Below are 26,418 nucleotides of genomic sequence, written 5' to 3' on the forward strand. Positions count from 1 at the left end.
TTTTATTTTGGGGGGGTTACAAACTTGAAATCTAGTATATAATTTATATTTATCTCATTCTGGACACTAAATTTTCTTTTCTTCCTGCTCTACCCCCCTCCACCTCATACTGGGGATTGAACCCAGGGCCTCATGCTAGGAAGTGTTCTGCCACTGAACTATATACCCATATCCTTTTTTATTTGAGACACTATCTTACTAAACAGCCCAGGCTGGCCTTGAACTTTCAATCGTCCTGTCTCAGCCTTTCCGGTAGCTGTGATCAGATGCGTGTGCCACTGTGTCTGGCTCAGGCACTAGATTTTCACTGGAAATATTTGATAGGTATTTAGACTTCATAAAATTTACAAATGATAGAATAGCTTCACATACCCAAGGAGCTCTAAGACTACTTAATTTCCAATAAGTGGTCAGTCTGTAAATTTAAATTAATTCTAATTAAATTAAAAATTTGATTCCTCAGACATGCTACTCACATTTCAGTGCTCAGTAGCTGCATGTGACTATCATATTGAGCAGTACAGGACTAAAGAATAGCAAAGGTACTTTGGCTACCAGTACTTCACTATGAGCATTTTATATCTACCTAACATTGAAGATTTCTAAGCAATAACTTGGCAGGTATTAACTAAGAAAATAGTCTTGGTCACATCATCACTACTGTAGCTTACTTTTTTTTTTTTTTTAAGCAACATATTGACAAAATGAAGCTTCTAATGACTCCACAGAATTACTTTGTGGTACCTGACACACGGAATGCACTCAAAAATATCTGTGGAATGAATATTCTCCATTACTTAAGGAATAATTCACATGTCTGTGGCCTACTTATGCCCTCCTTGTTACTTTCTATTTTCCTAAGGATCAACCATTTCTATTATTTGTATTCTACATATGATGTAAAAGAAATCAATAAGAAAATATATTTATAAATGTGTATTAGAAGCATTATAGTATAATGGTTAACAGTTAAAGAGTTTAAGCTCTGCAATCAAACTGCCCAGATTCAAATCCTCATTTTATCATTTATTAGACAGATGTATGATCTTGGGTATATACTTGGCCTATGACTTAATTCCTTATTCTGCAAAACAATGATGACAATACTGATGACAGTATCTATGTACTATCTTGGGTTTCCTCATGGATTACAGGTGATAAAGCACTACAGCAGATGTGTGCTTTTCAGAGACGGTAGAGAAGTTGAAATTATAACTAAAGAAAAAAAATAGGGATTTCTCATTTTTTTAATGTTTCCCACATTATCTTAAATTTAAAAAAAAAAAAGTAGAGGTAGTAATTTGAAAGGAAAACCTTGCATGTAGTTATATTCACTAAAAAAAGGAGCTAAATAGGAAATTTCATCTCCTGACCATGTACAATTATGCAGTATGGCACAGGTGCAATCAAGCAAATAGAAAAACACGAACACGAAGCAAAAGAGGAAGGCATTTATTGGCCTTACCTGCTTTTCCGTTTTCGAGGTGGTTTCTCCACTGTGCCAGTCAGTCTACAGACCAAACAAATAAGAAGGTAACTAAAAGTTAACATACAACATATTGCCAGGCTCTACTGTGCCAGTCAATAAGGGACCTCTGGGACCTTAGACTCGCCATGCCCATACCTGTCCTTACAAACACCTAAGCCTCGTTTCCCCTATTTACTAACACCAAGCAATCCCGGGACTCGCTGTTCCCCCAATAACCCCCATAGCCCAAGCCCTGCTCTGCCTCCTGATCCCTCAGCCCATCCTCAGTCTCATTCGTCACAATCTGGCTTCCCAAAACCACCCACCTTCACCTACCTACTCATTGTCTGCCTAGTCAACCCCGCAAGCCCCCTCCCATCCTTCCCTTCCCCGTGCCCACCCCCTCCCGGCCGCGCTCGGACCCTCAGAGCCCCGCCCCTCCAGGCCGAGAGCCCCCCGCATTCCACCGCCCCTCGGTGGGGCGCGCGCCCTGCTCCTCCCGGCCCAGCGCCCCCAGCCTCGGCGCCCCCTCCCCCTCACGTCGCTCTCACCCGCATGCAGCATGCGACCGCCACGGTCCCTGGGGGCCCCCCAGACGTCCTCAGCCTGCACCCCCGCCCCTCCAGCCTAGGCGCCCCCCAAAGCTCGGCGGCCCCAGCCGCTGCCCCTGGGCCCGCTTCCTCGCCCCCGCCCCACCCCCGAGCCTGGCCTGCACCCAGCCCACGCCCCACCTGGGGGCCAGGCGACTCCGCGGCTGCTGGGGCTGCCGGGCTCCTCTGACCATCCGGCTCCTGCTCCGCCGCGGGAGCTGCTCCGGCGGCCGCAGGGCTCGCTCGGGAAGCTGAGGCGGCGGAGGATGGAGTAGGCGGAGAGGCGGGAGGAGGGCCTCGCGCCTCTGCCAGGCTTGCCGCGGGGCCCGCCTCCCCGACGCGTCTCTTCGGATGCCATTGGCTGCATCCACAGTGTGGCCGAAAGCCTGGCCGTCGATTGGGCGTTCGGGCCGTCAAATCCCGCGCTGCCCACCCAGAGGTTTGGTTGAGACTGCAGGTGGCGGCGGAGGTGCCTTAGAGACTTCTGGCAGGGCCAGAGGAGACCTAAGCGCCACCGTGCGCCAGGACATGGAAACTGCATCTCCGGCGCCAGACACCTGCCCGCAGGTTCTCTTGGCTCCGCATCTGACACTCCAGACACCTGCTGGCATCCACCCGCACCTCACCCCACCCCGCATCCCCCCCAGCTCCGGAACCAAAAGTCAAGGGCTATAATTTCTCCAAATACCTCCCTCAAGTGCGACAGAGACGCAACTCTCCCAAACGAGCATCCTTTTGAACCACCTCGAATGCAGTCCCTGTCTTCATCTTGCGGAAATGGTCTCAGCTCGGTGCTATCCCTCATAGAGGATCTAGTCACAAAATTTCAAGAATCCACCAAAACACAGCATGATTTGCCTGCTCAGTCCTCTTCAGGAAAGATCACAAGGTTGGGTGGGTGCAGACTCTTTAAGAAAGGAATTGTTTTTTTTTAATTAACGTCAAAGAAAAATCAATCCTGCAAACGGAATCAATGCCATAACTAAAAGGAATGTGTTCCATTTTGAAAGGCCTAAACAGAATTGATTCCCGAGTGTGAACTAGCCATTCTGTGATACTGTAGATGATTAAGTTCTACACCAGTTAATCAATTTTAAAATAAATTTTACTGCATTTTTTTTTTTACCTAAGCATGCAAAACTACCAACAAGTAGTAAGCCCGATAAATATTACCTTTCCTCTTCTACTGACAAGGCCATCCTTGAAAATAAGGAACACCTCACTAATATAAAATTCTTTAAGGTAAGTCCCTTCTACATCTCTATTGCTGTGTACAGCTGTTGTTTGTGCATCTTATCTGTTTGGGGTTGGGAAGAGGCATAAAACTTTCTCTTAAGCTCCTTCTATTTTATTTATGATCAATAACGTGGCAGCCTGTAACAGCACAATGAGTGATGGACAAATTTCTCTCTGCTATTCCTAAATGGGAAGAATTAGGATACTAGTTTTTCACAAAACCAAAATGTATTTGGTGTAAATGAATGTTTTTTTATTTTCTTTATGTGTATATATTTTTTAGTTGTCAATGGACCTTTATTTTATTTATATGCAGTGCTGAGAATCGAACCCAGTGCCTCATATATGCTAGGCAGGCACTCTACTACTGAAAACAACTCCAGCCTGTGTTCTTTATTTTTAGATTTTTTTCTTTTACACCCTTGATGTTAAAATTGCCTTTTATTTATTTATTTTATGAAGTAACAGTGATAGTAAACTGTACTGGTTATTTTTTATTTTGGGGATTGAACCCAGGGCCTCACATGATAGACAAGCGCTCTACATCTGAGCTACCTACACTCCCAGCCCTCTTGTGGAATTTTGAAAATGGATTTGACAGGGGGAAAAAAATGTTATTAAAACCCTAATGTTCCCCCACATATTTTATGTAATTCCAAAGTCACAGAACTACAAATCACCTCAATCCTGTTCCACCCATATTATAAATCCAGAAAGGTGCCAGGCATGGTGGCACACAACTATAATCCTAGCAACTCAGGAGGCTGAGGCAGGAGGATGCCAAGTTTGAGCCCAGCCTTGGCAATTCAGTGAGACCCTGTCTCAAAATGAAAAATAAAAAGGGCTGGGGATACTGCTCAGTGGTTAAGCACCCCTGGATTCAATCCCTAGTACCAAAAAATAAACTTGAAAATTTTAAATACAGAAAGTGATAATAATTCCAAAATAATTTTAGTCAAGAAGGGAGGAGAGATTAAAGGGGGTCTTGATGAAGATCATCAACTCACTAGGGAAATAATATTGAAATGTCACTATTCAGTTTCTTGCATGCTAAGCAAGTACTCTACCACTGAGCCACAACCCCTGCCCTCACTATTCTGTTTCTTATAAAAATATTGACTAAGGGGCTAGGTTTGTGGCTCAGTGGTAGAGAGCTTGCCTAGCATGTGTGAGGCACTAGTTGGATTCTCAGCGCCACATATAAAAAATAAAAAACTTGTATATATAAATAGTGACTAAAATCCTTTGCCTACTTTTCTTCCATGATTAGCCAGTCTTCCATGATTGGCCAGCCCTCTCTGATAAGTAATAGACAGTGTCAACAGAACTGCAGCTCTTCTTATACCTTCCCAAGTACCCTCAAGTCTTACCTTCATGTTGTGCCCAAGTTCTGGCAATCTCTACTTCAGTCCTTTTACATTGTAAAACATGTATATCCCACCATTCCAGTCAACATTTCACACTTCCTCTTTTTAAATATTCCTCTAATCACTCCATCCTATAGCAAACATTTCCTTCTCCAAATTGGTTTTACTTACAAAGCTCTGCTGTTAGCCATTGTTTCATATCTCCGAAACCGCACTGATTTGGGGCAAGGTGTGATTCCTCAATAAACTGGCATCTTTAGGGCCAAGTTCTGAGCCCTAAAGTATTAGGTTACTTTAACACTGATCTACATCCTATCCTTTTTTAAGATAGGGTCTCACTAAATTGCTGAGGCTAGCCTCAAACTGTTGATCCTCCTGCCTCAGCCTCCTGAGTTGCTGGGATTATAGGAGTATGCCACTATGCCCAGCTACTGTGCTATTTTTAATACTGAGATCAACCTTGTATGGTACTCTCCTATTTTAGACACAGAAATTTAAGATTCAGAGAATCCAATTTGCTCAGGGTCACATAGCTACAAAAACCAATACTGCTTAAAATAGAAGGCTTATGATGTATTCTGGTGTGCCCTACAGGCATTCAAGTTCCAGCTCTCCTGTGCAACCTTGGACAAGTTTCCCATCCTCTCTAAGCCTATTTCCTTGTCTGGTGAAAACAAAAGAGAGGTAACATAGTGACAGACCCCTTAGTAAGGGTACCATAAAATAGGGCATTTAGCTAAGTGTGCGCAATACAGGTATCTTTTATACCATTCCCATTTATATATAAAAATCAGAGTGCTGAGGACCATAGTGGGTACCCAGGTATTTATACTATGTAAGAAATACTTTTGTTGACACACACGAATTTGCTATCAATTTTTCGATCATTTTTGAATCAAGAAAACATTTGAATGATCTAAGTCAACATGAAAGCTTTCTTCTCATGCTGGGAAGAAAGGTACACATTCATCAACTGATTAACAAAGAAACATAAAATTAAAAAATGGGGAATAAGGAACCAACCTTCCTGAAGCATCTAGTATGTTTGGGATCATGCTAGGGGAATTTCCAAGCTTCTCTTTTGGTTCTTTTCTACTTCTGTGTATTTCCTTAGCAAACACACAATTGAAAGAGTTGTGATGATCTCATGAAGCATGCTTCTGGGCTCTGCATCCAGGTTGTAACAATGAATATATTTCCATGGAACAGAACATAGCCCAGAACCAACTGCAGAACAACAATTTCACTTCTGTTTATCAGTCAAGCAACCAAGTGAAGGAATAAGCCTTTTTAATTTAAAATATGTTATATAAAACACTAACTTTCTGTCAGGATATACTACAGACTATGCATTAGATAAAATTATTTTTTGACAAACTTCCTATAATCCTTTTATTAATTTACACTGAGGGAATACAGCACCTTTCACCCAAAGAACTGAAAGTGCTTTACAAACATTAGCATTTAAAAAACAATTACATTTAAAAATCTGGATTCTTGCTGTTAAAATCTCTTCGACTTGATACATAATTATCTGAATGCTGATGGAAAGCCATTCTGACAATGACAGAGGTTCAGAAAGAGTCCTGATTTTCTTTCACATTATCAGCATTTTCCAAAACCTGTTCTGGGCTGAGAACACAAAAACACACAAATCTTAATGCAATAAACAATATCTTGAACCTTATTTCAAAAGTAAAACTCAACTTTTAAAGAAGTCAAATCTTCCAATAGTTCTAGACATCCAGTTGGAATAGAAGCTGATGCCAGGGGTACACTAGATGAACTCTTGATTCAGGCATTTTAGGATCACACCCAAAGGAACACAAAGTAGTGAGATTTTCCAGTAAAACACTGACCTCTAAAAAGCTAGCCAAGGGCATGTTGGTCATGAGGAAAGGGAGTAGATGGCAATTCAAAGTCAACAGTTCTCACTAGAGCCTAGGACACTTTATTAGAAACCAAGTATATATATCATAAGCAAATAAAAAATAATTCTTACCCCCATTAATACAACATAAGGGATTTTACATTCAGCCTAGATACAGGGAGTAACAGATCCTTTTGCCTACAAAACTATGACTTGCAGTATCTTCCACCACATGATTAACTCTATATAATACATAGCCCTTATTTATTAGAGGGATCCAAATATTCCTTTTAGGCTTACAAAGTCTAATACATTCACTCTCTCTTCCCTTTACAAGTCTAATAGTAAAAACTATTCTTTTTTCCATGCAAAAAGCCATTATTCAGTTGAAATCAGGCAAAACAGAGATGGCAGTTAAGGAATGGACAGAATATTATTGGCACATGCCCAGCTAGTGACAGACAAATGCAGTACACCATGACTTAAAAATAAAAGTCACATTACAGGGAGAATGAAAACTACTACATCAGTCTAAACTAAGGAGTCTCAAATGGAAAGGTAGGTCTGAGGGTTACCAGTTTTATTGGTACAAATTAAAAGCAGTGGAGGGCAAGCACTTAAATACAATATATGGTAACAAGAAAAAATACTGCAGAAAGCTGTTCAAAGACCACACCAAGTTGTCTGCATCATTAATTCCAGTGTTTCACAATTAGTAAAATACATAGCTACATATCCCTGTAAGATAAAAACACCTTTCCACCTGAATTACACTGGGGTTGGGGCAGTAACACAAAGCTACTGACCCACCATGAGTTCAAGTGTGTGCAGCAAACGTCTCAGCACTTCTTTCATATAACTATACAATTAAAAACTGTACAAAGAGCTAGGTGGTTGGGGAAAAATAAAGTTATTGTGCTCATTCAGTAAAATAAAACCCTGATGAAAAATTATGTGCCAAGAAGCTTAGACTATAAAGATTTTTATTGCATTTTTAGGTAACCTGGAAGTTCTTATCCTGAAGGGCAAAAGTTGGGTTTAAAACTACCTGAACAGATGCTAAAGTGCTTTATTAATTGGCTGGCTTCATACGGATTTCCTGGGATGACAAAAATAGTAGTAAAGGGATACCAATTATTTAACAAAACTGTACATTCCAACATCATTTATGACCACTGTCATAAGAGATCCTGGAACACTTGTCCTTGTTAAGTGGACAGTTGCATATCAAGAACTGATCATCACAACCCTTTGGATATTCAAATTACTTACACAAAGCCGAAATATGTTATCATGGACCTTTACAAAAAAAGGACAGTTTGTTTCCTTCTACACTTTAAATAATCTGCTTCAGATTACACTTCACAAATACAAGAGTCCTGACTTTTCAACCTTTCCAGTTGTAGTTAAAAATGTACACTTTCTAAAAGTTAAGGTCAAGTGTTACAGCAAGAAAAGAATGCTTCCCATTGAAAAGTACATATATTTTTACTCAATGATACTCATGATAGATTGTAAACTGGATTGATCACATTCTACTCAACTGGTATCAAATAAACACATCAGCATTACAAGTATTAAATGTTTTTCTATTATTATAGAGGATATAAACCAAAACATTAATATGGCAGTTATGTTCTTTAGGCACAGTTTAGTGATTCTTTTTTAAAAATAAATACTATTGAATTTCAATTGAAATTTTGAACTCAATAACCAAAGGGTAAAGAATTCTAATTAGGAAAAAAGAAAAAAAGAAAAACTTTAAGCTAACAATGTAAGCTGTTTAAAATTTCTAACACTTAACCTGTCTGAGTTTTAAGATTACTTTATTAAAAAATACAAGAAATCTGAAAAAGATCAATACAATTATCTTAATGTACAAAGTCATAAGCTGTAGCAGTTTTTAACTAAAATTTAAAAACACAACAAGGAGGGCAGCCCTTTAGACCAATTTATTTTATATCCTTTTAAAATATCATCCAACAAAGGACAATGAAGTTTACAGCTGGGACAGGTATACATAACTCGAGGCATCTATAGTCCATCGTGCCCACTGAATAACAACTTTGCTGCTGAAATTTCTTAAAACTTACCAAACTAAAACAAAAGGCTGAATGATACAAAAGGAGGAGTATTTTGTTGTAATTGTCAATTGGCTTTTTAAAAAAAGGAAACATATCCTGTTTCCCTAGACCAGTAAATAAGCAAGAGCTACATGCAGCAGTGTGGATATTAAGACATTTCTCAAGTCTTCTCAAATGAGTCCAAGGTGGGGATGGGATGGGGGAGAAAATTGATAGAAAAACATTGCTATAGACACCATAACAAACAATAAATTTAGATAATTTAAAATTAAAAAAAAAGGCAAGAGGCAGCATTTCAGCAGCAAAGTGCTTGATAAAAAGTATATTGTAGAGGATAATACAAGAAAGTTGGGGTAAGAGGAGGACAGAAAAATGGGTCAGCAGGATGGGCGAAGGCCTCAAAGGAAATACGGCGTCGTCGTTCTGGGAGGAATAACACGTTCTGAATCTGGAACTGCCCGGAATAACTTTGGTTCTCTTGTATTAACATCTTTGAAGACCATGATGGAAGCAATATTTCCACAGCGATAGCAGTAGTTAGGAGCAGACCACACAGTAACCAGCTTCTCATCAAACATAAATTTATATCCTTCATGTACAAGCTGATGTGCTCTGCAGATGAGTTTTAAGTTGTTGATATGAACAAACTGCAATTTAGAAAGACTTCATTAAGAATTCAGCATATTTTTTTAAAAAAAAACCAACCTACATATATACTAGACATTTAAACAAAGTAACAAATCCTATTAATACTAAAATTCTTATAATTTTGGTACCCTTCATGTATTTGTAATCAGTTGAGAATATAATTATCCTCAATAATTTTGACAAATATAGGCAAACAGAGTCGTTCTGGCCTGATTCAATCACAGAGTTATAGAAACTGCATGGCCATATAAGTAATTTGCTGATGTTTCTGAGCTAGTTGCAGTGGTCCACACTTTAGTCCCAGCTACTTTTTTTTCCTAATTGGCAGTACTTGGAATTGAACCCTGAGATGCTCTGTCACTGAGCTACATCTCTAGCCATTTTTATTTTGAGGCAGGGTCTCAGTAAGTTTGCAAGGCTGGCCTCAAATCTATCATCCTCCTGTCTCAGCCTCCCTAGTCATTGAGATTACAGGCCTAACCATTAAGGAAACACATAAATGAATAAACTGAACTAAAAATTTTATATCCACAGCCACCATAGTTTAAGTATACTACAGATTTGTTATTTGGGCCACCAAATAACAGTTCTTTTAGCAACCAACAAACTACTTTTCCAAAAACATGGGCTTTACCTCATTTGTGACCTTTGCTCCAAAAAGCCAACCTGCTCCTCGAGGACTGATTGCCCAAGTATCCACATCTTCAGGATCTGACCAAACCAGGTCACAAAAGGCTCCTTTATGAGGAATTTCTTGATTCCGTTCAATGGTTCGAATTTGATCCAGTGTTTTGATATCAGGAGATAAGCCACCATGAACACACAAAATCTGTTCATCTATTAACTAGCAAAGGAGAATAATAAAGGATTAAATGTATAATAATAAACTCAGTCATAACTAAATTCATCAATTGTTGCTAAGGTCAACAATATAATTGATATGACAATTAGATAAGAAAATGCAATGTATTACTGACAGAAAAATACCTTTTTAAAATCTTTTTTGTGTGTGACAGAGTGTGTGTGTGTGTGTGTGTGTGTGTGTGTGTGAGTGAGAGAGAGAGAGAGAGAGAGAGAGAGAAGAGAGGTAGAGGGAGGAAGAGAGGGAAGGAAAGACAGAGAGGGAGAGAGAATGGTACTAGGGAATTGAACCTAGAGGCGTTTTACCACTGAATAATATCACTAGGTATTTTTGTTTGGTTGGTTTTTGTATTTTGAGACAGGGTCTTGCTGAATCGCCAAAGATGGCCTTGAATTTCCCCTGCTGAAGGCTCCAGAGTTACTGGGATTACAGGCATGCATCCCTGTGCCTGACAAGTTTTAAGAAGAATCATGTAAACTTACAGCTGCTACTGTGAGCATATCAAAAACTTTGGTACAGTATCTCCAAGCATTAGCATTTCCATATTTGGTTTGGCACTCATCTGTGAAAAAAATAAAACAGTATAATTAATGAAGTTCTGAATCTGCCAATAAAAATAAACAATATATCTAATACTGGAGCAGCATTCAGTATAATAGAAATTTGGCTTAAGACTAGGACAGAAAATTATGAAACATATTTAACCCTAATAGGCCCTCCTCAGAGAGCTAAAAGAAGACTAGTGTCTAAATATACATGTCCTGAGGAAAGGGTTCTGCTTTTCACTCCAGGAATGGCCCTAAGTAGCTAAATTAGCCAAAATGCTATCATCAGAAAGCCAACTATTAATTTCATGCCATCCAAAATACATGCACTGGGCAGTTATGTTAATATGAGGCAATTCATCAAATAGATACATTTATTTAATGGGACTTACGCCAGGAGATAAACAAATTATAGGACCTTTATTTATATGAGCATGAGGAACTGCTATCTCAACATTTCAATGGCATAAGTTATCTTTCCTGAGATTATAAACTGTGCAACTGAGTACCCGACGTACAGTAGGTACATCTGTAGTCATCACTAGGGACAAACTCTCAATCAGGTCCTCATATATTCCCAGTTGACCATTCTCTCTGACGTGTATGTAGTTAACAGGGTATATACCTCTTTTCTTTTAAGTAACACCAGACAAGTTCTGCTGTTTGGCTTCTACTTTAATTTTTTTTGGCTAGGGGAGGCACCAGGGATTGAACTCAGGGGCATTCAGCCACTAAGCCACATCCCCAGCCCTATTTTGTATATTTTATTTACAGACAGGGTCTCACTGAGTTGCCTAGCACCTCGCTTTTTGCTGAGGCTGGTTCTGAACTTGCGATCCTCTTGTCTCAGCCTCCTGAGCCTCTGGGATTACAGGTGTGCACCACTGTGCACGGCTGGCTTCTACCTTAATTTTGAAATAAAAATAGACACACCACTATTTCCTTAAGTGCAGCTGAAAATGATACAAAACAGAAGCCTGCGGTTTATGGTCAATCCTCATAATTTCCTAATTTATCTATGTAAAGATCCTTATGCAAACTTATCATGAGAGAGCTCTACCATGGAGATCAGTTTGCAGGAAGGAGCCATGTATTTTTTTTTTTATAAAAGACTGAATATTTTTTTAAATACCAAAAAGCTAATAATTTCTCTCCTATGTGATGAAACTATGGATTATTTTTATTTCTTCATTGCATATTTTGCAAATTTCCCATAATAATTTTTAAATGTATATTAGTTTCATATATAAAATTTTTTTAAATTTTTTATTGGTTGTTCAAAACATTACAAAACTCTTGACATATCATATTGCATACATTAGATTCAAGTGGGTTATAGGAGCCATGTATTTTTAATCTTCAAACAAAGTTCATAAAATTGCCCAGTGTATGTTCATCAGTGTGAACTGAGCAGCCAATATAAATAATAGCCATATATGACTTTAACTCAATGTTAAAGTCTATGTAGTTAACAGGGTATATACCTCTTTTTTTTTAAGTAACACCAGATTTAAGTAAATTCCATGACCATTCAAATTATCTCCTTTCTGAGGAGCTACTGGACTTCCTTTTATGAAACAAAACCATAAAACCCACTAGATGAACATAGCTTTGGAAACAAAAGTTAAATAGCAGACTGTGCTGTCATTTTCCTCACACAAAACATGTTGACTAACATGTCCTCCCCTCTCTTTTTCCCTAAACTCTTTTGCTTGATGATGAACAGTAGTCAGGTTCTATAGCACAATTTTACATCTATACACATATATGCACACACATATATACAATTGTCTCATACATATATATGTGTATGTATGTGTGTATATAAATATATATATATACATGAGATTATGTGTATGTGTGTATGTATATGTAAATGGTCTTATATATATAATATATTATACAATATATAAATATATATACAGATAGACCATCCCTAATTTAAAAATCTGAAATCTTAAATACTCTAAAATCCCAGACTTTTTGAAAATTCCACACTGGACCTCACATGATAGGTCTCAAAACATGAACAAAGCCAAGTGCAGTGGCGCACAACTGTAATCCCAGAGGCTCAAGAGGCTGAGGCAGGAGGATCACAAGTTCAAAACCAACCTCAGCAAAGGCGAGGTACTAAGCAATGCAGTGACACTCTGTTTCTAAATAAAATAGGGCTGGGGATGTGGCTTAGTAGTCGAGTGCCCCTGAGTTCAATCACCAGTATCTGCTCCCCACCACAAAAAAAAAAAAAAAAAAAAAGGTGCATAAAAATACAGGTTTGGTAGGCCTTATCAGAAATGCTTGGAATAAGCTGGAAGTGGCACATAACTGAAATCTCCGCAACTAGGGAGTGAGGCAGAAGGATCCCAAGTTTGAGGCCAGCCTCAGAATCTATATCAAAATTAAAAAGTAAAAAGGGCTAGGGATGTAGCTCAGCAGTAAAGTACCCCTGAATATAATCCCCAGCACCAAAAAAAAAAAAAAAGTTTAGAAACAAAAATGTTTCAGATTTTGTAGTCTTATTTTTTTCTTTTTCAATTTTGGAATATTTGAATAGAGTTTACTGGTTGAACATCCCTGATCTGAAAATTTGGAATTCAAAACACTCCCAAATCTGACACTTTTGAGTGTCATGATAGTACTAAAAGTTTCAGATCTTAGGTTAATGATTTTAAATTTCAGACTTTTGGATTTTGGATGCTCAACCTATATCCTATAAAATTACCTTCAGTCTATGTGTATAAAGTATACACAAAATGTAAATGAATTCTAGGTTTAGATTTGGGTCTCATTCCTAAGATTTTTGTCCCATTATGTATATATAAATATCCAAGATCCAAAAAATTTGAAATCTAAAACACTTCTGGTCCCAAGTATTTCAGATAAGGAGGGATAATGTAAAGTATACAACTTTATATTATATATAACATGAGTCTTATATGTGTTATATTTACTAGCCTTATATATAACATTACATTTTATGTATTATGTGTATGTGTGTATACACATACACACACACACACACACACACACACACACACACACAGAGTTATACACAAGACCACATATGCAACTATAGTCTGATAAGATTATATCAACTTCTATTCAGTAGCCATCTTTTTGTTTGGCAGGGGCAAGGGTTGGGGGTGGGGGCACTAGTCACATCCCCAGCCTTCTTTTATATTTTGAGACAGGGTCTAAGTTGCTCAGGGCCTCGTTAAGTTGCTGAAGGTGACTTTGAACTTCCGATCCTCCTACCTCAGCCTCCCAAACCTCTGGGATTACAGGCATGTGCCACCACATCTGGTCTCAGTAGTCAATCTTAATAATGATGTCCACACAATAATGAAATCATCTAATAATACATTCCTCAGAATTTATACTAGTCTTGCTTTACTGACCTAACACATTCCAAAATGTTGATTATTTCACAAAAGACTTGTTAACTTTTATTCAAATAGTATAGGGTATGTTTAAATGAAATATCAAAATAAGTCATATAGGGAATGGGGTTGTGGCTCAGTGGTAGAGTGCTGGCCTAGCATGCATGAGGCACTGGGTTCGATCCTCAGCAACATATAAAAATAAAATAAAGGTATTATGCCCATCTATAACTAAAAAATAAATATTAAGAAAAGTCATATAAAGGAGACAAATATTAATCGTGTAATTTCATGATTAATATTAAAACATTATTTAGAAGCCAGGCATGGTGGTATATGCTTGTAATTCGAGCAACTAGGGAGGTTGAGGCAGGAGAATTATGAGTTTGAGGCCAGCCTAGGCAACAGGATCCTGTGTCAAACATAAAAATTTTTGAGCCCAGTGTAGTGGCACACACCTGTAATCCCCATGGCTCAGGAGGCTGACACAGGAGGATCATGGGTTCAAAGCCAGCCTCAGCAACAATAAGGCGCTAAGCAACTAAGTGTCTCTAAATAAAAATACAAAATAGAGCTGGGGATGTGATTGAGTATCCCTGAGTTCAATTGCCAGTACAAAAAAAAATTAAAAGGGCTGGCTATGTAGCTCAGTGGCAAACTATATGACTACTAAGTTTTAGGCTCTGGGTTCAATCCCCACTATCAAAAAAATCCAAAACAACAACAACAACAACAACAAACTTAAGATAATTCAAAATATAATAACTAATTAGAACTAAAACATATATATTATATATACATATATGAAATACATATAAAAATTAAAATAAGATCTGGGGATGTAGCTCAGTTGTAGAGTGCTTGTCAAGCACATGCAAGGCCTGGGTTCAATCCCAACACTACAAAAACAAACAAAAAATATATACATACACATGTACACACATGAAATCTAAGACTTAAAGGTTCTGAAATTAATATTTTCAAATTTCTTAATATCAAAATGTGGCTGAGAGCCACATTAAAAAAATAAATAAAATATAACTTAAAAAAAAAAAAAGTGAGCCCTCAAACCATTAGTAGATTCTAGGTTCCTACTGCAAAAGATTTTGATGATTAAGTTTGACACGGAACCCAGCAAGCTATATATTTTTTTCATTTTATTGGGGTTTTCTTTATACCTTTATTTTATTTACTTATTTTTTAGTGGTGCTGAGGATCAAACTGAATGCCTCACATCTGCTAGGCAAGCTCTCTACCACTGAGCCCAGCAATCTATATATATATTTTTTTCTTATATTTATTTTTTAGTTTTAGGTGGACACAATATCTTTATTTTATTTTTATGTGGTGCTGAGGATCAAACCCAGTGCCCTGCGCATGCCAGGCGAGCGTGCTACCACTTGAGCCACATCCCCAGCCCAGCAATCTACATTTTTAACAAGCAACTGGGTGATCCAAATGAGGCCAACTTAAGACTGCACCCTCACACTGATTCAGAAAAATATATACACCAAAAATTTAACAGAGGTCTTCTCTCTATAACAAAATTTTCAGTTGCCTGAGGGAAATGGGAAAGTTAAGGAGTAAGGAAGTAAAGGGGGGATGGGAGGAAGCACATGTATGACTCCTGTAGCTTTTTTTCCAAAAGTAAAATAATATTCAGAATCAGTGAAATAAATGGTCTTACCATAAAATCCATACACCTGTGTTATCTGTCTACTCTCATGATTTCCTCGTAAAAGTGTAATACGATCAGGCCATTTAGCCTTTAGTGCAAGAAGATAAGTGAAGGTCTCCAAACTATAGTAACCTCTGTCTACAAAATCACCCTGTAAAGTAAAAATTCACAGTTACAAGCAACACAGTAGCCACAAAAGTTTTTTAAAATTATATCAAAGTGTACACACTCAGAGACATAGTCCTTAATAACAATGAAGAGTTATACACAAAATCATTTGGAAATTGTATCTGCAAAAAATTCAAATGGAAGTAAAAGCTGATTCTCCTAAATGTTTCTGCTACTTATTCAAGGAGAGGCCTACAGAAATTTGCTGTCCGATTTTCTCAAGGATTTTCCCTGTAAAACCATCATTTTTTCATCCTTTCTTAACTACCTTAGTAGATGTTAGTAAATGGTCGTGTCTGAGTAAAAATTGTTTTAATTAATTTTTAATTTTAAAAATCAACTTCAAGGGGCTGAGGATGTGGCTCAAGCAGTGTGCATGCGTGCAGTCCAGGTTCGATCCTCAGCACCACATACAAAACAAAGATGTTGTGTCCGCCGAAAACCAAAAAAAAAAAAAAAATATATATATATATATATATATATATATATATATATTTTAATTCTCTCTCTCTCTCTCACTCTCTCTTAAAAAAAATTTAAAAAAATCAACTTCAATTGTATCCAAAGAGTTGCCTATTTAAAAATTGTTTTGGGGGCTGGGGATGTGGCTCAAGCGGTAGCGCGCTTGCCTGGCATGTGTGCGGCCCGGGTTCGATCCTTAGCACCACATACCAACAAAGATGTTGTGTCCGCCAAGAACTAAAAAATAAATGTTTAAAAAAAAAAATTGTTTTGTTTTGTATGTAAAAACAAGTATCATCCTAGACTGTACTGGTATCTAATAATCACACATGATGGATGACACAACTTCCCATTAATGTCCAACTTGGGGAAATATGACACCAATAGGAAAACAGCTAAGAGAATATAAAGATGACCCAGAAATTTCCAGAAGAAATTATATAAAATAAGGATTCAGTAAAAATTCAACAACAACATTACACTGAAAAAGATAATTAAGCAAACACAAACCATGGAAGCAAATGTATATTAGGAAAAGTACAGAACACAAAACCATATTTGTATATATTCCTCTATTCATACATTAGTAAGAAAAAATTAATGCTCAAAAAGTTTGATAAAATAATGGTATTTGAAGATGATGACTAAAACCAGTGGTTCTAGGCTATTTTTCTGCCTGTTATGACAGCTACAACTCAGCCCCATATGTACAGTGGTTTACAAAAAGCAGTTCTCAACTAGAAGATATAGCAAAATTTAGATAAATACAGAATCATCATTTCATGTATTTAAATAGAAGCTGTCACAAGAAAATGCAGTTATGCAATTTACATGCAATAAGTCAGATCCTTTCCATTTTAAATAAGCCCTTAATTTTACTGGTGTTTACATACCATAAATATGTAGTTTGTGTCAGGAACCTGACCTCCAGTTCTGAATAGTTCACAAAGGTCATAAAACTATAAAAGAAAGGCAAAATATGCTGGTTATAAGTTCCTGATAAGGAGAAAAATAATAAAATGAGAATAATGAAGCAGTATTTGTAACAATAAATCCCATCATTGTGTACAACTATAATGTACCAATAAAAAAGTGGAAAAATTATTAAGAGGATTCTAAATATTTACATTTGTAAGAAGAAATAAAGCATAAACCAAGGCCAGGTGCAGTAGCGCATGCCTGTGATCCCTGCAGCTTGGGAGGCTGAGACACAAGAATCATGAGTTCAAAGCCAGCCTCAGCAGCAGCAAGGCGCTAAGCAACTCAGTGAGATCCTGTCTCTAAATAAAATACAAAATAGGGCTGGGAATGTGGCTCAGTGGTTGAGTGCCCCTGAGTTCAATCCCTGGTACCAAAAAAAAAAAAAAAAAAAAAAAAAAACAACAACAACAACAACAAAGTATAAGCCAAATTGCCAAGTATACAATTTCCAAGGCTTGTCAAACAAACCAAAAACCCTACACAAAACTCACAATTACCATAAAGTCATGTCTAGATCATTAATATACAGTCCTCCCTCACAAATTTATTTCATACATCTTCATCTAAGAATGTTGAAATAATTTATTAGTTACCTAACTTCTCAAAAAGCTAATCTTAAGCACTCTGCCCATATTGAGCATCCATTTTAATTAGATAAAAAATAAGGAGACAAATGGGTAAGAACTTTTTCTTTTCCCCAAAAAAATAAATTTATGTGATACTTCACAGTATCGTGTAAAGCAGATGGAACTACCTTCCTGGATACTATTATATTAGAGTTGTGTACTTTCTGGGTTCACAGCCATGAATAATCTTCTCAATAACAAGTTAAAAAGAATTACATATTTCACTATATTCTATTTGACTGAAAATTGGTAATAGACTGTGTATTTGGTAAACTTCTGTCAACTAGATTATGGTAATTCTAATTTATATAGAAAACCTCACATTTTTTCTGATAAAAGGATTTTGCAGTACGTGAATTGATTATAACATTTTGTACCAATACAACTAATAATTTCCAACCCAATATCCTTTACACTCAAGAGCAAGATTATCTCTTAACCTTGTAACACTTAAAACAGTACAGAAATCATAGACCATTGAACAAAACTGAAATTTAAACATCTATAATGTTTTATAAGTCTAAAGTGCTTATTGTTCAGATTTTTAAAAATAAACTTCCAGGAATATAAAATTAGCAAGTAAATAAACAACCACCTAACTCAGTCAAATGGTATATAATTATTTGTTCAAAATATTTACTGTTCCTTTCTACTATGTGGAGTCCCTCTCTATATAAGGAATATACTTCCAGCCTACAGAAGCATACATAGTTTGTATACCATGTATCACATAAAACCAGTAAACCTTGTACATATATACATATATATAACTTCCTATAGTAAATATTTATTATGTTTTTTCTTTTTCTTTCTTTTTTTTCTTTTTTTCTTTTGAGGCAATGCTTTCTTACATTGCCCAGGCTACTGTGAACTCCTGGGCTCAAGCAATCCTCCAGAGTGCTGAGCCTACAAGCATGCACCATTACACCAGGCTCAACTTTTTAGAAAACAATCTGTTGAAACATTCCAAAGCCTATTAACATGTCCATCAACTCTGGCCTAGTAATTCTACTTCTATGACAACATACTAAAGGGGAAAAAATATATATCAAATGCTATGTAAAGCACTATATATTTTAATGACATCACTTATAATCAAAAGAAATAACCTTCATGACTAACATAAAGGAATATTCTAATTATGATCTACCAACTCAAGGACTTTATACAGTCATGAATAGGAATTATGATAAAAACTATAAAGCAAAATGGAAAAATGATTAAGGAAAAATGTGGAACACAAAGCTAAGTCTAAAATGTACATTTTACTATGCAAAACAGTGAATATGTGCATGCCCAGTGCAAGAAAGGGAATATGGTAAATTTTATGAGTCAGTTGCTTTCATAAAAGTATTGAGAAATCCAGGCACAGAGGCCCAAGCTTGAATCCCAGCAATTTGGGAGGCCAAGACAGGTGGATTGCAAGTTCCAGGTCAGCCTAGGAAACTTAGCAAGACTGTCTCAAAATAAGAATAAAAAGGACTAGGTTTATTGCTCAATGGTAGAGTGCCCCTGGATTCGATCCATAGTACCTCAGCAGGGACAGTGTTGTTAAACTTTTCTATTGATGTTTTTAGAAACCTGTTCCTGGGGGTTAGGGTGGTAGCTCAGTGGTTGAGTGCTTGCCTCACATGCATGAGGCACTGGGTTCAATCCTCAGCACCACATTAAAAAAAAATTATAAATAAATATATGAAAGCTATTGGGGTGGGGGGTAAGAAACCTGTCCTGAACAAAAGCTTTCTAAGTTTCCATTTACTTTCTATATAATAGGTAATTGAATATTTTGTTTCTGTGACCCACAATTCTTACCCCATATTTTCAGTTTTTTCCAAACTTCATTAATATAATGAATATTTAGTGTGAACACTTGCAGACAATAACCTTCATCCCATATTACTGGAAGCCCATCTCATCATTTCACAAATAAACTATGATTTTCATATCTTTGACACACTATAAATGTTCTCATTTTAAACCAAGAACAATATCAAGAAGCAAATTTTATTCCATCATCAGAGGCAAGAAAACAGCCAAGCAGCTTAGTACTTTTTTTTTCTTTTTTATAGTTATCAATAAACACAAAAAAACTTTATTTCATTTTTTTATTTTTATGTGGTGCTGAGGATTGAACTCAATGCCTCACACATGCCAGGTGAGTACTCTACCACTGAACCACAAACCCAGCCCAGTTCAGTACTTCTTAAGTTTTCTGTTTCTAAGATTTATTCATAGTCTTAAAATGTAGAGGTCCAGAAAAAAGCTTTAATTTATGTAGCCAATACAAATTGATACATAACATGTTAGAAATAAAAACTGAGAATGAGAAAAACCCTTAGCTAGGCATGGTGGTACACTCCTGTAATTTCAATAACTAAGGAAGGGGAGGTAAGAGAATTGCAAGTGCCAGACCAGCTTGGGTCTTAGTGAGGCCCTGTCTCAAAAATAAAATAAAATAAAATGGCTGACAATGTAGTTCAGTGGTAGAGCTAGTACCATAGTACCACAGTAAATAAATAAATAAATAAATAAATAAATAGCCCATTGAATTGTAATGTTTTAATAAAAGTAAACTGTGTTTTCTAAAATTAGCTATTTAATGAGACCTGCCTCTACAATCTGTTGGAACATACTGATTAAAGTATATGAAGAAAATCCAGCTTCACACAAATATGTAGTTATAGAAGGGAGAAGTATTTGCTAACATTTTCAGATAATTGTGCATATTCTTTTAATATTATACCAAAATTCAACAAGTGGCAGCTTAATAAAATTAATCACAATGTGAAAACTAAAACCATCTCTAAATGAATCTGAAAACATACCATCACTTGGCTGTAGTGGTATATTCATATACTGTTAGATTGGCATCGCTTAAGCTTTCAGTGAATGGTTACACTGGTCATTTAGAAGACAGAAATAACATTTCATTAAATATCTTCAAAAAACTACATTTGGCCCAACTGTAGCACATGCCTGTAATTCCAATGACTTGGGAAGATGAGGCATAAGGATCACTAGTTCAAGCCAGCCTCAGCAACTTAGAGAGGCCCTAAGCAACTTAGCAAGACCCTCTCTCAAAAACTTAAAAGGGCTGGGCATGGGGCTGGGATTGTGGCTCAGTGGTAAAGTGCTTACTTAGCATGAGTGAGGTACTGGGTTTGATCCTCAGCATCACATATAAATAAATAAAGGTATCATGTCCATCCATAACTTAAAAAAAAAAAACTTAAAAAGGGGGGGACTGGGCATAAGGCTAAGTAGTTAACCACCTCTAGATTCAAATCCCTAGTACCAAAAACAAAACAACAACAACCAAAAAAAAACCCTACACTACATTTGTTAACATCACCACTTGTCATTGCCAAGCACATGGTGGTTGGGGCACATCTGTAATTCCAGTGCCTTGGAAGGCTGAGGCAGAAGGATAACAAGTTCAAACACATTTCAACTTATGTCATCAAGAAAGTCTTTAAAAGTATCAGAAACTGTGAGCTTCATGATAGCAGACTCAAATTCTCTAAAACTCCAATTTCTCATAAATTAATTCAAATATTGTCATTGGCAACAAACATAGTCAATTGCTTCCTTTGAAATGACTAAACTTACTCTCTTCACTTCTGCAAAAATGGCTGCCATGGGGCTGGGGATGTGGCTCAAGCGGTATCGCACTTGCCTGGCATGCGTGCGGCCTGGGTTCGATCCTCAGCCCCACATACAAACAAAGATGTTGTTTCCGCCGAAAACTAAAAAATTAAAAAATAAATATTTTTTTTAAAAAATGGCTGCCAAATACCCAAGTCTGAATAACCATAGTCTGTCATTTGGTCTATTAAGTAAAAACCAGTGTGCAATTAAAAAAGGACTGCACAACATTTTTTTGAGCTTGCTCTTATGTTTTAAGAGGTGCCAGGGATACATTTCTGCAATGAAATCTAAAGATGTTTTTAAAAATATTTTTCACTGAAATAATTCTGTCATTAATTCATGTGTTTGTACATTTTTATGTTAATTCATGAATGATTTTTTTCAGTAAAACATATATACTCAAGAACCAAAAAAACCAAAAAGAGTATACAAGTACTTTGCCTTGAGTAAAATCATCTTTCCTCAGTATATAGCAAATATGCTTTACGCATACTTCCCACTATATCACACAGCAAAGACTAAAGATGTACACATTCAAGGGTTGAGAGTTAATAAAATCAATACTTCTTGCTTCATCAAGGACATGCATAAATTGATATTTTATTTTACTGTACATGTATGCTGGTGAAGATAATAATGACAGCCAGCAGAGTCCAGTGCCACTCTCTCATTTCTTGCTGAGGCACCAACAATTTTACCCTCCATTACTTCTGGACCACCTGCAAAGCGTCTGTAGGCCACACTTAAGGAATTTGTGTGCTAGCTGATGTGGCTTCTTAAATAGTTAGTATGCAGCCAAAGTCAAACTGTGTCTAATTCTGAAGTCTGTAATCTCATCCCTGGATTACACTGATTCAAGGTTTGTCAGCACTACTTATTGCCAACATGTTCATTCATACTCAACTGAATCTTGCAATTCTTAAACTGGCCCAAGGGGTTAGGCAACTGTGCAAGACCCACAGGATATATCCTACATCTGAATTAATTTGTCAGTAGCTGTTCAGAAGCTCAAATCCCATAGTTTTGATTAGCAATTATTTTTAGGAATCAAGTATAAGAGAAACAATGTTCACAGTTGGGTGATAGTTCTTCAAATAAAATGTGCAACAGGGTGTTTCAAATCTCAGTTCTACCCTTTAGTGGCTGTGTAATTTGGGCTAATTCTTTAGTTTTTCATAGTCTCTGTTTCACTTTCTAAAAACTTATCTAACATGATTGAAACAATCTGACATTGAAAGTATAAAAAAGCACACTGTTAACATCAAAACAAAGAAATGTTAGCAAGAATTGTAAAACTGATTGAAAGTATATATAACTAATTAAAACAAAAGAAAGAAAGTATATGTAAGGGCTGGGGTCATGGCTCAGTGGTAGAGCGTTTGCCTAGCATGTATGAGGCACTGGGTTTGATTCTCAGCACCACATAAAAAAATAAATATATTGTCTCCATCTATAGCTAAAAGTATATGTAATGCAGCAATACAATTGTATACTTTAATTTATTTTAGTAGTTTGAGGTTGTCTCTAACTTTCTGATGTTTGATATAGCTGTAATTCACATATCATAAAGTCCTTGGATAACACAAGTAACTCCTCAATTTTAATATTACAACCAGGGGAAAACGTTACTTGGTTTACCCTAGTTTTAGAAATGCATAGAAGGATGGGTTGGGTTTGTAGCTCAGTGGTAGAGCACTTGCCTAGCACATGTCAGGCACTGGGTTTGATCCTCAGCACCACATAATAAATAAATAAATAAACAAGTTAAGTAAGTAAGTAGGTAAAGGTATTGTGAACATCTACAACTAAAAATTGAGAGAGAGAGAGAAAGAGGGGGAGGGAGGGAGGGGGGAGGGAAATGTAGGCCTGGGGTTGTAGCTCAGCATTTGTGAAAAACTGGGTTTTATCCTCAACATCTCATAAAAAATAAATAAATAAAGGTATTGTGTCCATCTACAACTAAAAATTTAAAAAGAGAGAGAGAATGAAATGTAGGCCTGTGGTTGTAGCTCAGCATGGGTGAAAAACTGGGTTCTATCCTCGACATCACATAAAAATAAAGGTACTGTATTCATCTACAACTGAAAAAATTATACATGGTGTGGGGGATATAGGTTGTACCTCAGTGGTAGAGTGCTTGCCTAGGACATGTCTCCCACTGGGTTTGATCCTTAGCACCACATTAAAGAAAATAATAAACAAATAAAAGTATTTAAAAAATGTAGTCACTGCTAATATTAATATTTTTTTAATATTTATTTTTAGTTGTAGTTGAATATAATACCTTTATTTTATTTATGCATTTTTATGTGGTGCTGAGGATCGAACCCAGGGCCATGCACTTGCTAGGCAGGTGCTCTACCACTGAGCTACAACCCCAGCCCTAATATTAATATTCTTGATGTTAGCAAAATACAAATGCTTATAATACTTTTTTTGTGTCAGGTGCTGGGGATTAAACACAGGGCCTTGTGCACATGAGGCAAGCATGCTACCAACTGAGCTATATCCCCAGTCCTATAATACTTTTATAATAATTTTGGAGAGAAGTTACACAGAAAGTTGAAGAAATTCATTCCTAAAGTCTACTATAGAGAATTTCTATTTTAACAAATCAAAGATGACATAATAGGGCCTCTATTTAGGAGCCAATGACATGCAGATGTAAAATTTATTATAATCTCATCATTCAGAAAAGAGTTGAAAAAGCAAAAAGGAAATAGCTTTATTATAAGTAGTCAAATAGGATTTTATTTATGGAGCAGGCCTAATCAGGGCCAATTTAGATACATTTCTGCTCCTTCACATAGTCATATTTAAGGCAGACCAAGTCCTGTTGGTATCCATAAGAACTGTATTATATGAGCTGGGGATGTGGCTCAAGCGGTAGTGCGCTCGCCAGGCATGTGTGCGGCCCGGGTTCGATCCTCAGCACCACATACAAATAAAGATGTTGTGTCTGCCGAAAACTAAAAAATAAATTAAAAAAAAAAAAAAAAGAACTGTATTATAGTCAGGTGCCATGGTTCACACTTGTAATCCCAGCAACTCAGAAGGCTGAGGCAGGAGGATCGCAAATCCCAGGCCAGCCTAGACAACTTAGACCCTGTTTCAAAATAAAAAATACAAAGGACTAGGGATGTAGCTCAATGGTAGAGTACCCTTGGGTTCAATCCCCAGTTCCAAAAAACATTTTAAAAGACTATATTGTTCACAATGTATTCTAGGTAATACAGTTCCAACTACATTGCACTCATGGCAGGCAATGAATGACCTATTCAACTTTATACATATATAATATATATATTTTATATATATAAAATTCTATATATACATGTAAGGTTTCCAACTAGGTTAATACTGACAGTACAGTCTAAGGGTGAGGTGTGCCCTTCCTGTCATTACTCTGAAACAAACTCCCAGCAGATGGGGAAAAAAAATGAATTCAAATCTTTTTCATCTCATTCTATCAATAATTTTCTGTGAAAGCATGTTCCAATAATTTTATTTTTCTGAACCTTTGCTAACCTCATTACCATGAATGAAATGATAAAATTTCAATAATATGTGACAAGAACGAAAAGAATAAATAGAATGAAATGGGGGAAAACATCTCCTATTAATCATAATTACTATAAGTAGCCCTTATTCGTATTTTATATCTTCTACTGCCACCAAAAAGTTCTGTCATGCACAGAACAATTAACAGAGCATTTTATTCAATTTTAAAAATGTAATTTTAAAACACTTCATGAGTAATTTTGATCATTGCTTTTATTTTCCAGAACAGTAAGTCAATAATTATTAATACCACAGAGACTAAGGCAACTTAACCACAAATTGGGTTTTTCTGTTTTATTGGGGATTTTTGTTAGTTTTTTTTTTATTCAGGATTTTTTTCCTTTTTTCTTTTTAAAGTAGTAACACAAATGAATCATGGAAAACATAAAAATTTTTAAATTCTTTATGAAAATTTCACCTGTCCATGTATGTCTCCGCACACTGTTACTGGTGTTGATACTGGCTGAACATTTGACTCCTCCAAGAGAAGGTCACAAACATAGTCACATAGCCGCTAAAAGAAGAAAAATAAAATGCAAACATTTACTACAATATTAAAATCAAGGGCCAAATAGAAAAAATACAAGGACTAATATTTAAAAAGACTAAGTATAATCTTTGAAAGGAAACTACCCTATGATGATTCTGGGGTTAGATTTCTGTCAGCTTTCAAACAGAGTTCATAATACATAAGAATGACACAATTACTATCCCCTGATGCAAACCCCCTGGCTACATAATGGGTTCTAGGAGACATAACTTTACAAGGAACAATAAAAAGATGCTTTCACCAAATTAAAAGATTAAATCCAAGAATATGTAATGTTAACAGTAAAAGGTTTTATCTGCTAAATTTAAAAGTAAACCATGTACTTACCATGACCTAGGAACTACACTCTTGACAATAAAAACTTTACATATCAAATAAAAAGTCGTGGTATATCCCATCATGGAATAGTACCTAACAATAAAAAGAAATGAACTATTGCCACACAACAATCTGGATTAATTTTGAAGTATATATGCCAAGTGAAAAAAGCCTGTCTCAGACATATTATATGATGCCATTTATGTAATGTTCTTAAAATGAGAAAATTCATAGAAATGGAGAACAGATTAGGGGTTGCCAGAAACCAAGAGTTGCTGACAGCAGGAAACAAATGGGTGTGGTTATAAAAGGACAACAAAAAGAATTCTAGTGATGGAACTATTATGTATCTGGAATATAATAAAAATGGATATAT

At 36.4% G+C, this 26,418-nt stretch overlaps 2 protein-coding genes across 7 annotated transcripts in view; both read right to left on the bottom strand.

Annotated features, from left to right (window-relative positions):
• The window catches only part of Scai (suppressor of cancer cell invasion), a 147,382-nt gene extending 145,002 nt beyond the window's left edge, over window positions 1-2,380 (bottom strand). For 3 of the 6 annotated variants that reach the window (XM_078048203.1, XM_078048201.1, XM_078048200.1), the window contains exons 1-2: window positions 2,200-2,362; window positions 1,466-1,510 (exon numbers count right to left, since the gene is read on the bottom strand). Coding sequence is in view for 1 of the 6 variants with exons in the window: in XM_078048199.1 (XP_077904325.1) it covers window positions 1,466-1,510; window positions 2,200-2,252 (98 nt within the window). In the remaining 5 variants the exon portion in view is untranslated. Of the gene's footprint in view, window positions 1-1,465; window positions 1,511-2,199 lie in introns of all 6 variants that reach the window. The other 3 variants (XR_013438297.1, XM_078048199.1, XM_078048202.1) reach the window with 3 other exon arrangements.
• Window positions 2,381-6,589: 4,209 nt separating this feature from the next.
• The window catches only part of Ppp6c (protein phosphatase 6 catalytic subunit), a 36,064-nt gene continuing 16,235 nt past the window's right edge, over window positions 6,590-26,418 (bottom strand). The window contains exons 2-7 of the mRNA XM_005320961.5: window positions 25,593-25,688; window positions 17,252-17,317; window positions 15,738-15,879; window positions 10,608-10,687; window positions 9,898-10,107; window positions 6,590-9,262 (exon numbers count right to left, since the gene is read on the bottom strand). Coding sequence (XP_005321018.1) covers window positions 9,014-9,262; window positions 9,898-10,107; window positions 10,608-10,687; window positions 15,738-15,879; window positions 17,252-17,317; window positions 25,593-25,688 — 843 coding nt within the window. The 3' untranslated portion in view covers window positions 6,590-9,013. The remainder of the gene's footprint in view (window positions 9,263-9,897; window positions 10,108-10,607; window positions 10,688-15,737; window positions 15,880-17,251; window positions 17,318-25,592; window positions 25,689-26,418) is intronic.

Source organism: Ictidomys tridecemlineatus, chromosome 4, assembly GCF_052094955.1.
Source record: "Ictidomys tridecemlineatus isolate mIctTri1 chromosome 4, mIctTri1.hap1, whole genome shotgun sequence".
NCBI classification, from domain to species: domain Eukaryota; kingdom Metazoa; phylum Chordata; class Mammalia; order Rodentia; family Sciuridae; genus Ictidomys; species Ictidomys tridecemlineatus.